The sequence below is a fragment of the Marmota flaviventris genome, chromosome 3 (assembly GCF_047511675.1).
Source record: "Marmota flaviventris isolate mMarFla1 chromosome 3, mMarFla1.hap1, whole genome shotgun sequence".
In the NCBI taxonomy this organism is placed as follows: Eukaryota; Metazoa; Chordata; class Mammalia; order Rodentia; family Sciuridae; genus Marmota; species Marmota flaviventris.
The window spans coordinates 156,543,165-156,558,392 of NC_092500.1; the positions used below are offsets into that span (position 1 = coordinate 156,543,165).

The window sequence follows — 15,228 nt, forward strand, 5'->3', positions numbered from 1 at the left end:
TCATGTCTTTCTAAACTCCTTGGTCTTTGATGTTTTACAGGCTGCATTCTTTCTGGAAGCCTCAAGAAAAAATGGTTTCCTTGATTTTTCCAGCTACCAGAGGTTTGACTCACTGTATTTGCCTGGTATGACTTTAATCACTCACTTCCTTCACCATGTCTACCACTAACACTGATCCTCCTGCCTCTCTCTTTGAAGGCCTATGTGATTACATTAGTTCTACCCATACAATCCATGTAATCTCCCCATCTCAAAATTTTGATTTAATCACAAGGAAGTGCTTTTTATCTCGTACAGTAACATATTTAGAGGTGCCAGGAATTAGAGTGTGGAAGGAGTCATTATTCAGCCAACCACAACATTCTTTGTCTTTTTCATGACCTTTGCAATTATGGTACAAAAACAATAGTGGCTAAAACAGCTGTCATCTAGCACAACTCAAAGCAGAGGCATCAGAATGTCTAGAAGTCATATTTTTCACCATGATGTACTTGCCAAAAAAAAAAAGCAAAAGTCAGTTTCTCTTCCAAATGACCTGGGTAAAATTGTAAGTAATATTCATTTTATTAAGTCATAACTCTTAAGGATACTATCTTTTTAACAGTCTATGTGATAAAATAGAAAGAATACATATAGCACTTTTGTTCATACTGTTGTATAATGATTCCATGTTAACGAAAAGCACTTGTATGAATGTTTGAGTTGTGAGCAAACGTTTTTTCAGGGAACACCAGTTATTGTTTGTTCTGTGTCTTGTTTTGTTTTGTTTGAGACAGTGTCTTCCTCTGTTGCCCAGGCTGGCCTCAGAATTGAAATCCTCCTGCCTTAGCCTCCCAAACAGCTGGAATTATAGGTTTGTGTCACAGTTTACCATTTTTATTGAAAGAAATGAAAACTAAGAGAAATGCTGCTAGGAGTAGCTAACTATAGCTGTTTAGACCTAGAGATCTGGCAGACATTTTCTCAGCATATATAAAATGAGCCTGTCTCTTCAAGTAAAATATCTGACAGTATTTGTTGTCGATAACAAAATTCAAGCTTTCAAGCAAAAATTTAATTTTAGAAACTTACATTCACCACTGTAAGTCAAACATCTTCCCAGTAGTTACAGACTTTTCTGATGGGATTGGTGATGATAATAATAAAAAAAAAAAAGAAAGTGACTTCTTGATTTTGTGAAATGAAATAGTGAACACTAGCAAGATCTGCATAGATCAGTCATCGCAGGTTGACTTGTGTTCCCCCAAAATTCGTATCTTAAAGTCCTAGCCCCCATGTCTCAGGAAGTGACTGTACTTGGGGATAAGGTCCAAATGAACTCTTCAAAGAGATAATTAAGGTAAATAAGATCATTATGGTGGGTACAAATCCAATATGATTAGCCTCTTTAGAAAAAAAGATTAGGATACAGATACACACGTATGAAAAACCATGTGAAGACATAGAGAGTAGATGGTTATCTATAAACTAAGGAAAGGCCTCAGAAGAAACCAACCCCTGACAACTCCAGAAGAGAAAGTAAATATGTGATTTAAATGAAAGAAAATAAATATGCAGTTTAAAGCTACTCAGCCTGTGGTTCTTTGTTATATAAGCCTTAGAGAAACTAATATATCAAAGAATCACTTTTCCAAATGACTAATGCATATTATAAAGTCATGAATGGGTAATGGGATCCTTTAAAAGTGAAAGATGAGCCAATGGATTTTAATTTAACAGAACACAAAATGTTCATTAATGGGGTTTCCACATTGCAATTAACCTTTAAGAAATTTTCACTTGTCAAGTTCTGGTATCATTTCAAAGAAGAATATTCACAACAGTCTGAAAAAGCTATTAAATTATTTCTTCCAACTTTATATTTACAAAAGGTTGGGTTTTATTATCCTTTTTTGTAATTTCAACCAAAACATTATAAGAGATTAAAGAACATATCTAGCTATCTTCTATTAAACCAGGCATTAGAGATTAACCCCACAAGTACCAGGTACTAGTGATGGAACCCAGGGCCTCACATAGGCTAGACAGGCACTCAACCACAGAGCTGCTCCCCAGTCCTCCCCAGTCCTGGGCACACTTTGCAAGAGGTAAAACAATGTCATTCTTTCCATAAGTTTATTTTTATTTTGGAAAATATGTTTTTTATTTAAACCTTATTAATGTTAGGGGATTTGCTTGTTGTGTTTGTTTATTGAAGGGCTTCCTGGGGCCCCATGCAGGCTAGGCAAGAACTTTCACTGAGTTATATCCCCAGCCCTACTGTTATTATTTTTTTAAAATATCTTTATTTTATTTTTATGTGGTGCTGAGATTCAAACCCAGGGCCTCACATGTGCTAAGCAAGCGGTCTACTACTAAGCCATATCCCCAGCCCCCTACTGTTATTTTTAATTGAATTAAATGTTTTTAAATTCTTCTGATTTAGTTTCTAATATGGTAAACACTGATCATTATAACCTACACTTTTAAAAAGCTCTTAGGGGGCCTCAATAGTAAAAAGGGAGTTTGGAAATAAAAAGCTAGGGAACTGCTGCCTAAAAGAAGAAATGTTCCTCAAAGCCTCTTATTTTGTGAATAACACTGGAGAATACTTAGCTTTGTTTTACTTTTTTAAATGTTTGTAATACAGGCTAACAACAAAGGTGTCAAAAATATATGTGGGAGAAAAGACAGCCTTTGTAACAAATGATGCTAGGAAAATTGAACATCCATATGTAAAAGAATGAAATTAGATCCCTATCTCTCCCTCCATATAAAACTCAAAATAGAGGCCTGGGGTTGTAGTCACTGGTAGATTGCTTACCTAGCACATATGAGGCACTGGATTCAATCCTCAGTACCACAAAAAAAAAAAAATAATAATAATAATAAAGGTACTGTGTCCATCTACAGCCAAAATAAAAAAAAAAAAAATCAAAATGGATCAAAGGTTTAGGAATTAGACCAGAAATCTTACAAATGCTAGAAGAAATCATAGGATCAACACTCCATCATTTGGTGTTGGCACTAACTTCCTCAACAAGACTCCTAAAACTCAAGAAATAAAACCAAGAATCAATAAATGGGATGCCATCAAATTAAAAAGCTCTGTACAGCAAACGAAATGATTGAGTGAGAGGAGAGGGCTGGGGTCGTGGCTCAGTGGCACAGCGCTTACCACGCACATATGAGGCACTGGGTTCGATCCTCAGCACCATGTAAAAATAAATAAACAAAATAAAGATTAAAAACAAAAAAAGAATGAGAGGAGAGCCTACAGAATGGGAGAAAACCTTTGCCTGCTTCTCCTCTAATAGGGGATTAATATCCACAATATGTAAAGATCTCAACACTAAAAAAAAAACCAATTAATAAGTGTGCAAATGAATTAAACAGATACTTCTCAAAAGAAGAAATACAAATGGCCAACAAATATATGAAAAAATGTCCAACATCTTTAGCAATCAGGGAAATGCAAATCAAAATTATAATAAGATTTCATCTTACTCCAGGCAGAATGGTAATGATCAAGAATACAAACAAAAATAAAATGGAACCCAGGGCTTTCCACATGTTAAACAAGTACTCTACCACTGAGCTATATCCCCAGTCCTTTATTTTATTTTGAGATAGTGCCTCACTAAGTTGCACAAGTTAGCCTAGAACTTGCAATCCTCCTATCTCAATCTCCTAAATAGCTGGGATTAGAAGCATACACTACACTGTGCCTGGCCTATTCTCTTTCATAAGGAAATCTAGCAGGATAAATACTTCTGATATCATTCTAAAACCCCTTTCAGATCTCAGCAAAAAACCAAAATATATATTGATAACCTCCTAAAATTCTATATAGTCCATCTATTACAAGATACTCTAAAATATATTTATGAATTCTGCCATACCATCACAACTAATCAATGCTATACAGGCTAAATATCCATTATCCAAAATAGTTGGGACCAGAGTGCTTTAAATTTCTGATTATTTCAGATTTTGGAATATTTTCAAAATCATAATGAAAAATCTTGGAGGTGAGACTCAATTCTAAACAAAAAAATTCAAGTATGTTTTAAACATACCTTATACAAAGCCTGGAAGTAATTTTAATCAACATTTGAAATAATTTTGTGGATGAAATAGTTTTATTGTGTGGAATTTTTTACTTGTGGCATCATTTCTGACCTCACAAGAGTTTCAGATTTTGGAGCATTTGGATTTCAGATTTTTGGATGAGGGATGCTCAACTGGTGCCCTTGTACAATTAGATCCTGTGATAGAATTAGGAGATATCGATGGATATTATAACAAAAGCCCAGTGAAAATCACTATTTACTCCAAGCATATTCCTTAAAAAAAAAAAAAAAAAAAAAAAAACCACTGTTTAATGCATTAGGCAGTAACCACTTTAAAATGTCACCAGAAAAAGAGAAAGAAGGTCGCTCAGAAATAGGGTGTCTGCTGAGCTACTGGTTAGTATTTTTTCTTATAAACATTATGAATCATTGAACCAAACAGCTTCTCCTATTCATTTGTTGCTATAAAACTTAAGAGACAAATTTGTAGTCACTTCTTAGAAAGTATATTGGTATCATTTTTTAATTTTTATTTTTTGTGATAATGGGGATTTGAACCCAAGTGAATTCCACTGTTAAGCTACATCCCCAGCCCTTTGTATTTTTTATTTTGAGTAAGAGTCTCATTAAATTGCTGAGGTTAACCTTGAACTTGTGATCTTTCTGAATCACCCTCCCAAGTCACTGGTATTATAGACATTGCCACCATGCCTGGCTTAATAACATTTTTAAATCAGTCTCATCTCTACATTTTATGTCATCTCAAGTTGTTTTCCCTTTACTCCATCATTGTCAAATACACTAAAAATGGAATTTTGTAAAATCTTTATAAACTGGTTTATATCCTTTTTTAAAATAAAATAGAATATTAGTATATTTATCACTATAACTTTACCTTGTGGTTTAAACCATAGAGATCTAAATTTATATTAACAAGTTAATACAAATTCACTTCTTAGAACTCAAGTTTCATGATAATGGTACCATGGTTCCGTGTCTGTAGGACCAAAGGCCTGATCCCAGACTGTGATGTGTTTTCATCCTAAGAGGTGTCTTGTTAAGACTAGCCAGCTTTTGGAATAGTCACTCTCTATCAACTTTGCCAGGTCTTTTCTTTTGAAATACTTCTCCCAGAGACAGTATTTATGAATATCCCACCCAGAAGGGATATGATTTAAATAAAATCATAAACATTTTGATAAAACTAAATCTAATAATAGTTATTTGAATGCAAATGCTAGAAGCTCAGAAAATAAGTTTTAGCATAAATTGTAGAGTCACAAGACCTTAGGCAGAACAATCTACCTCTGAGTCTTTATACTCTGTGGTTTCTGAGTTCTGAAGCTCAGGAAGTATTACACAGCTTGAGCAGCACTAATCTAAAAATCCAAAATCTAAGATATTCCCAAATGTGAAACTCTTTCAGCACTGACATGACACCAGAAGTGGAAAATTCTATACCTAGCTTCATGTGCCAGACACACTAAAAATAGTGTATACCACCTCACAGCTATGTATATAAATTAATTTCATGTGTCAACTTTGATCCCATGCCCAAAACATTTCATATGTATATACAACTATCACAAAATATGAAAAATCTGCAGTATATTTACATAATGGGATATCACATGGCAAAGAAAATAAATTACCACTATATGCAAACAACATAGATGATCTCAAAACACAAGTAAAAGAAATCAGACACAAAAGAATACATATAATTCTGTTTATACAAAGTTGAATATTATCCCTTTTGTTTTCTGCACTATATATAACACCTAGCTATACCAAGCATACAATATATATTGAACAAATGGATAAGGTGACTTATAAGAGACCCTTGGGGTCAGGGACTCTGCAACCTCACCAACAACTCTTTGTTTCTTTTCAGTGGGATTGAACCCAGTGCCTTATGCATGATTGGCCAGTGCTCTACCCCTGAGCTACACTTCTTAACCCCTTCATTTATGTCAAATTTAAATACCTACAAAGCTAATCTGAACAGAAATCAAAATAATAGTTACCTTAGAAATTTAAAAGGGACCAAAAGAGGATCCTGGGAGTATCGATAATATTTTTTTTTCTTGATTGAGAGATAGTTACATGAATTGTATTCACTTTACAGATATACCTATGACTTAATGATTGTATACCTTTCTTTGCATTTACATTATATTTAAATTTAAAAATTTACCCAAACATGGGGTTTTGTTTTAGGGTAAAGAAAAATAGTTTGGGACTAGATAGTATTGGTAGTTGTACAACACAGTGAATGTACTGAATGCCACTGAAATGTATACTTTGAAATGGTTGTTTACGTTACTTGTATTCACCTCAATTTTCAAAAGTTATCCAAAAAGTCAGTCTCAATAAAACAATGAATATATTTATTGGTAGATACTCATGAACATAAATACTGAGTATTAATGCTGAACTTACCAACTGCTGTGTCACCATCTAACAAATTGTCATCTTCAGAAGTTTGAAAGTCCATAATAACACCTGCTCCATCTAAGAGCTCCTCATCACTACTTGCACTTGTTATACTGTTGTAGCTGTTTCTATAATAGCCTCTATGGAACAGCTGCTCAGACTCCATTTAGCTGTCTGATTATCTAGGAAAAAAAAAGGGGGGATGAAATAGTTTTTCCATTTTCCCAACATGTAATACAAATACCTAGTTTAACATCACACACACACACACAAAAAAAATGATACTTGTATTAAAAATATTAAGTTTATTCACTATAACAATGTTTTTATTGTTATGTTCCAGAAATAACATTGCTGATACATAATTTAATTTTTAAAACATATTTGTATTCTTGCTCAACATCATAATAAGATTTCAACACAACTGTACTGACATTAGTAATAAACTTGAAAAGTACATATGTGGCATTCAAAAGACAATCATAAAAGCAGTCAAACCAGTAAGGTTTGTAAAACATGACTGGTTAGATAAGGTCATAGTAAGCGTACAAAAGATGAAAGATAACAAATGAAAGTAAATATACTCCAATTCTAGCACTAAATTCTAGTACTGAATTCTAATCCTAAAGACCCAAGTTTGGTCTGGGGTTGTGGCTCAGTGGTAAAGAACTTGCCTAGCATGGGTTCAATCTCCAACACCACTTAAAAAAACTAAATAAACAAAATAAAGATATTATGTCCACCTACAACTAAAAATATTTTTTTAAAAAAACAGACAAGTGGGCTGGGGATGTGGCTCAAGGGGTAGAGCGCTCACCTGGCATGTGCGGGGCGCTGGGTTCGATCCTCAGCATCACATAAAAGTAAAATAAAGATGTTGTGTCCACCGAAAACTAAAAAATAAATATTAAAAAATTCTCTCTCTCTTAAAAAAAAAAAAAACAGACAAGTTTTTTTTTAAGGCAATCTCATTTTCAGTAAGTTTTCCTTCTGTTCATGGAAAAATAATTAACCTCAAAGAGTTTTAATAATAAAGCATTTATATTACAAAAGATAGCTAGCTCTCTTTAGGAAAATATCTCTAATAACATCCCTTTTTTTTAAGCCAAAGTCATATATATATAACCAAAAATATATATATATATATATATATATATATATATATATATATATATATATATATATTAATTATAGATGGACACAATACCTTTCTTTCTTTCTTTCTTTCTTTTTAATTTTTATGTGGTGCCAGGAATCAAACCCAGTGCCTCCACATGCTAGGCAAGTGCTCTACCACTAAGCCAAAACCCCGGCCCCAATATCTATCTTTTAATGAGATTTGAGATATAAATCCCCTACCTTATAGATCACTTTAAAGAAAGTAACATATTGAGAGCTCCTTGAGATCTTGAGAGTATGACTCTAGTCACAGCATTAAAAAATGAATTTCCTAACACCTTTGAGTCATAAAGACTCTAGACCCCTCTTTGTAACAGGAGCATCCCACTTAGATCCAAATAAACTAATGACTGGCACAATATATGGGCAATAAATGTCAAACTGTTTATTCACTCAGTCAATGAAGTCCAAAAGAGAAATGTATTCAGTTTTCAATAAACAAATATCTGCAACTGTATTAAACTGGTCTTGGAGGAGTAACCAAAAATTAGCACATAAATTAAAAGAAAAACTTAAATATTTGCTGCTTTGCAGCTTTATGAAATGTCTTTAGCTTCTTCTACCAAAGATGACCTGTTATACTGAGATTGTTAGATTGTGTTAATTAAGGCAAGTTTTATAGTTAAATATTAAAATAGGAAAATAACTGTTCATGCTAAGAATTTTGTAGTTCCTTCAAGACAACCAAATTAAACATTATGGCTTCTGCATAAATAACCAAAAGGCTTTAAAAAAAACATTAATACTTCAAGAATCATTTTAATTTTGATGTATCAAAGCAAATATGCTAAGATTTTGCAAATAATACAGAAATTCTATTCTTCACTTCTTTACGTGACAGAAGAAAGGGGCTTTTGTAATAACATACTTCAGTGAATACTAGAGGCTCCACAACATCAGGAAATCTTTTAAATTAAACAAACTTTTCTTTGTAGCAGGGCTTCAATCAGAAAGTTCCAACATACTCCTCCTATATCATCCCTAAAAGTCCCTTAAAAACTACTAAGTAATAATTGGAAACTTTACTCTTTTAAACTTAAAAAAATATATATTTTCATAACACCTTTGAGGCATTCAAGACTCCAAACTTTTCTTTATAAAAAGAGAATTCAATTCAATTCCAAATAAACCAGTTAAACTCAGGCCTGAGTAGAAACCTATTTCTATAAACTTGATAACTTAAAACAAAAAATAACATTCCTCTTATTAACCCAAGAACTGTATTGTCCGTTGCAGCAAGCATAAGCCACACCTGACTAGTGAGCCCTTGAAACATGGCTAGTTCAAACAGAGATCAACTCTATAAAATACCTACCAAGTTTCAAAGACAATATGAAAAAAGCCATGTGTCTTATTACTAATTTTATATTTGATTACAGATTAAAATAATGTCTTAGGTTATACTGGATTAATAAAACACATTAAACTTAATATTATTAACTTTCTACCTTTTTAAATGGCTATCAAAAAATTTTAAATTACACATGTGGTTCACGCTAGCAGCACAAATATTTTTACTGAAGGATACTTCTATAAAATATTTAAATTTATATGACAGCATAAAGGAAATAGAAGAAAGCCTGGACACCAGCATTAAATCTTTTTAGGTTCTAACTCAGTTTCCAGATATAATCACAAAAAGCTATATAAATGATAACCAGTTGAATTTTTGTGTATTAAAAAATGAAAAATAATGCAAAGTCACTTTCTCTTTTGTAAAAAATATATTTAAAATAAATTTGACAACATTGTATTAAATACACAGTAACTTGCAAACATATTCTTTGATTATATGAAGATTAGTGATAACCTGTGAAAAATCCCCAGGGATTAAGCTAAATTTACTATAATAATTCCTTAATCATCTATATACAATACATTGCCCCTGTCTAATTTAATTTCCATACTGAAGCCAGCAGTTTTTTTCAAACAGTAAGTCTGATCAGTATTCTGTCCCTACTCCATGGATTCAAATCTTTTCATCATTTCCCAGCACTCTTAGGAAATCGAGTCCTTAACAGCAAAGTCCTAGCTGCCTGGCCAATGCCCAGTTCCCCAGTTTTTTTGTTTGTTTGGTACTGGGGATGGAATCCAGGGCCTCACACATGCTACACCAGTGCTACACTATTTCTGCACTATTTCTCAAGTCTTTTTATTTTTTTAGTTGCCCAGGCTGGCCTCAAACATGCTATTGACCTGCCTCAGCCTCTTCAGCCGCTGAGATTACAAACTGGCACCACCACTCCCAGCTTCATTTTGCAGAGTATATTTCTTGCAGTACTCTAGATTCATTGATCTTTCCATCTCCATCCTACCAGGATCTTTCCTGCCACCTGCCCAACTGCCTTTGATACCCCCTTTACCTGACTTTGATACCCTCTCCTCTTCATCTAATTAACTCTCCTACTCATTCTTCAGATCTCAGATCAAGTATCCCTTTATTTAATAAATCAAGCTTACTATGCTAGCACTGTCCTGTGCACCTTATAAATCATTCAATATTTATATTAAACATTTAAATATTTACATTTAATCTTTATATTGAATATAATCACAACTCTAAAGCTTAGGTGCTATTATTATCCCCACATAAGCAATGAAGAAATAGAGACACAAAAAGTTTAACACTTGTACAAAGTCATGAAGCTAGTACAAAAGAGCCTCTCTGACCTACTTACTACCTGGATCTTCCCTGACCATGACAAATTTTCTCATAATTAGTTCTTAGAGCTCTCCTTTATAGCACTTAACTATGGTTGTATTATTTTACTTGTTAATGTGATTATCTTATTAATATGTCTGTTTTCCCTTCCCATGTGTCATGAGATCTGACACACTGTCAATTTTTGCTCAACATTGCATATTCAATGGTTAGCACAGTATCTGGAACATATTTGGTATTATTCTTATATAATGGAATAATCTTCAGTGGAGGAAGTAAAAAATGGAAAACCATAAGACTTTAAAACAAAATATAGAAGGCAGTCTTTGGAGGTAGGAATAGGCAAAGATTTATTTGACTTGCAACTAAAGCAAAGTCTACAGAGGGGAAAAATGATAAATTGAGTTAAATACTTTGTTCTGTGTTAGAGCTCTTTCAAGGATGGAAAGATGGTGTACAGAATAGGAGGAAATATTTGCAAACAACGTCTGACAAATAACAAATATCTGGATTTTTTTTATACTTCAGTCTGCAATGCATTGTATCCATTTTAATTTTTGTATAAGGTGTGAGACATAGTTCGAAGGTTTGGGGTTTTTGTTGTTGTTTTGCATAGGATATCCAATTGCTTCATCACCATCTGTTGAAAAAGGTATCTCCCCTCCACTGAACTGTTTTCTGCCTTTGTCAAAAATTAGTTGGTTTGGGCTGAGAATGCAGCTCAGTGGCAGAGCACTTATTAGCAATGTGAGGCCCTGGGTTCAATCCCTAGGGTTGTGCCTTAGTAGTAGAATGCTTGCCTAGCACATGTGAGGCTGGGTTCGATCCTTAGTACCATATAAAAATAAACAAAATAAAGGTATTGTTGTCCATCTACAACTAAAAAAAAAATTTTTTTTTAAATTAGCTAAGGGCTGGAGTTGTGGCTCAGCAATAGAGTGCTTGCCTAGCACATACAAGGCCCTGGGTTCAGCACCACATAAAAATAAATAAACAAAAAAATAAAGGTATACAAATAATATATATTTTTTTTTAAATAGCTAAGCATATTTGTGTGAGTTTCAGAGTTCTCTACTATCTCACTGATCAATGTGTCTATAGGTATACCCATAACACACAGTCTTAATAACTGAAGCTATATAAATCCTAAAATTGGGTAATTGATTTCTAACTTTTTTGCCTTTCCATGTAAATTTTATAATAGTCTTGTATATATCAAACAAAAAAATTTCATTGGCTCAATTAATATATATATATAGCATTAATGAACAAGTACATAATGAATAATACATCTCTGATGGTTGTACAATAAATCAAAATCAACAAGACCTAAACTGAATAAATATTTGCCCTAAACTTGCTTGTCCTCCTACTTTCCCTCTCTTAGTTTGCAGGATAACATTTATTTAGTAGCTAAAGCCAGCTTACAGAATTATTTATTAATTTTTCCCAACAAGTTACTGAGCACCTAATACATCCAGGAACGAAATCAGGTGCTGAGGTAATCAATAAGATACAGTTCCTATTCCCAAGTCACTGGGAAGTCAGATAACTACCCTATGGTATAACAAGCATCATGGAAAAGGTATCTTATAACACTGAGAAGTAAGCATGCTAGCTGGGAAAGAGTCTGTGAATACTTTAACTAGGAAAATGTTTTATGCAGAGTATTGAAAGACTAGGATAGATTAACTATAAGGTGAAAACTCAACACAGGTCAAAAAAAGTATGTACAACAACACAGAAGTATAATAATGAAGCCAGTTTGGGTTAAATTAAGAGGTAAGAGACTGGAGAGTAACTAGAGAGATAGAGAGATGCCAGACCATGAAGGGAGGGGCTCGTAATTTATGCTAAGAAACCTTCATACTAATCTACACACATGGGAAACCATTACAAGTTTTAAAAAGAAAAACCACTGGGCTGGGGATGAGGCTCAAGAGGCAGCGTGCTCGCCTGGCATGCGCGGGGCGCTGGGTTCGATCCTCAGCACCACATACAAATTAAAAAAAAAAAAAAGATATTGTGTCCACCGAAAACTCAAAAATAAATATTAAAAAATTATCTCTCTTTTTTTTAAAAAAAAGGAAAAAACCACATGATCAGATATAAATTTTATCAAGTCAATACTAGCAGCAGTGTGGAAGATAAATTAGAAGGGCAAAAGATTGATGGCCTACAGACAGGAATCAGATGAGAACAGACCTTCAAATAGCTCTAAACATGAGATAGGGCATAACTGAACTAAGCCAGCAATATAGAGAAGCAGAAAAAGTTTTAAGAGGAGTTGTTAAATAATACAGTGCATGGAATGGTAAAGAAGAAGAAATCTAAGATATTGACTAAGTTTCTGACTTGAGTAACTAATTTTAAACCAGGTGACATAAATAAATTTCAGCCTTCTCTAAATCACAGGACTCAAGACTACAGAGTTCTAACCAACTTTAGTATTATACAATCCAAGCTTTATTTTCTGCTTAAGGTCAGATTAAATGAAGTATGGTTACCTTCAGTACAACAATCTAGCTCCCAAACGGCAAATACTAAGTAGCATACCACCTGAATTTGGGTGGTGGGGGAAGCAGCGATAGGAAGATCCTAGAAACAGGTGTCTTAGGGGCCTAAAACCTGAGATAATCATAGTTTTGTGGCTCCCCACAAAGTTCTGTCTCTCCCATAAAGTAGAATGGGCAGAGCTGAGGATCATGGCTAAGTACCAAAGGTATGTCTGTAAACAGTCTGAACAGTAAGCTAAACAGAAAAGTAGGTCACAATCTGGGTGAAAGAATTAGTGAAAATCCTCAATGTCAGCAACTAGAAAGATGGAACAAAAGTCTCAAGATCAGCGATCGGGCAGGAAGGTTTTATAAAAACCTTAATCAAGCCATTTGTATATAAGAAATATTCTCATTTTAAATTTTTAAAAAGTGTGTGAGGCACTGGTCACACATTAAAGTGTGACAACTATTATGAATTTCAAAATAATCATTTACTCGTTGGCTAATGTTTATAGAAGAGTTATCAAAGTAGCAGAAATTACAACAAACTAAAACACAATTTTTATCTTCTTAATAACTGTATTTTGTATTGGCCTTACAGCTTTCAGCACACTTCAGTGTAAATTACACTATATACTATCCTTGAGAGGGATGTTGCTATATTTTCCTTTACATTAGTACACATTCCAATAATCAAAAGCAGTACATGATAGATGTCACGGAAGACACAGAATTGTTATCAAACCCAGAAAACCAAATTTCACTGTGATTAATAATAAGAAACCTTTATTGGAAGAGACACACTTGAATCAGACCTTTAAAAGTAAGCAGGAATTTTATGGTGCAGAGATGGGAGAAATTATCTGAAGCAAAATGAGTGGCATGAGTCAAGTTACGGAGAAAGAAACAAAAGCACTTGTAAATAAGTGAGTATGTTCACAGAGTACTAGTCCTATAAAAGGTTTCCTTACTCCCATCTAAAATTGTAATGGCTAAAAGCATAAGAAAAGTTCTTAAAGCCAGGTACCAGCACACTCCTGTAATCCCAGCTACCCAAGAGGCTGTGGCAGAAATATTGCAGGTTCAAAGTCACACCACAAAAGGTATTCCTCACAATATATGTACTTTGGGAATGGAATGGTGGTCTTATACACAAGGTACTAAAGTTCATGTAGGGATGGAAAAAGGGGAAATGCTAGAAAAAGAAATCAAAGCTTAAGTATAATAGAACTAGAATGCCAGATTAAATGGAGGGACAAGAGCTATACAAAGGAATGATCCATAACTGGTTTCTCTGAAGAATTAAATGGCATTTGTGTAAGTAATGTAACAGCAAGTAGAGACTGAAGACAGGGATATACTTAAGATGTTTCAGAACCATTCTGATAAAAAAATAATAAATGAACTGGGAGTGAACTCAGAGGTAGAACACCTTCCCAACATACAGGAGCCCCTGGGTTTGATCTCTAGAACCACAAAAATCATCATCATCAAGAATCTAAAGCCACAATGAAAACAGAAAAGAACTTATATTCAGGTGTCACAAAAAAAAAAAAAAAAAAAAAAAAATCAGAAAATCTGGACTCAAATGGGAACTAGGGAAAGGTAGGCAGAATGACTCACAAATTTATGTTTCTTCCTCTTTTTTTTTTTTTTTTTAGTACTGGGGATTAAACTCAGGGCACTCAACCACTGAGCCACATATCCAGCCCTGGTTTGTATTTTATTTAAAGACAGGGTCTCATTGAGTTGCTAAGCATCTCACCATTGCTGAGGCTGGCTTTGAACTCCAGATCCTTCTGACTAAGCCTCCAGAGCCGCTGGGATTACAGGCCTGCTCCACCATGACCAGCTCCTCTATTTTTAATGAAAAGACTTATGTCTTTCTAGAAATTGAAAAGTGAAAAGTATAAAGTAATTGGAGAAGAAAACAGAGAGAAAAGTTGGGGAACACACTGCATATTTGATGATCAAGATATCTGGATAGAAATATCTATTTAGTGGGCAGGTGAATCCATTGAATTCCCACTGGGAGTTTGTGCCATATTCTTTTTCCCATCTGATTTCATACTGAGGAAGAGATCTTTTCTTTTCTCCTTTACCTAACCAAGTAATTTCAAAACAAAGAAAGGAGTATATTAAAATCATGCAGAAATAGTTATTAACTAATACAAATTAATTATACACAGAACAATCATACCTTTATTTTAAAATCACTGTAAAATGAAAATTAATTATAAAATACACATATTTTGAACATCCCAGATAATTAATTTGAGATGTATAAGACTGATGAGACATTAAGGATAGTATTTATATAGTAAAAGAAACCATTTTTTATGTATGTATATAGATCTAAAGAAATTTAATGCAATAGTTCAAATATCTCAGTGATGGTCTA

At 33.6% G+C, this 15,228-nt stretch overlaps 1 protein-coding gene across 3 annotated transcripts in view; it reads right to left on the minus strand.

Moving 5' to 3' along the window:
• The window catches only part of Clcn3 (chloride voltage-gated channel 3), an 82,938-nt gene that overhangs the window by 63,322 nt on the left and 4,388 nt on the right, over positions 1 to 15,228 (minus strand). For 2 of the 3 annotated variants that reach the window (XM_027926948.2, XM_027926946.2), the window contains exon 2: positions 6,495 to 6,670. In XM_027926948.2, the coding sequence (XP_027782749.1) occupies positions 6,495 to 6,654 (160 nt within the window). In that variant the 5' untranslated portion in view covers positions 6,655 to 6,670. Of the gene's footprint in view, positions 1 to 6,494; positions 6,671 to 14,592; positions 14,788 to 15,228 lie in introns of those variants that run through there. The other variant, XM_071610526.1, reaches the window with a different exon arrangement.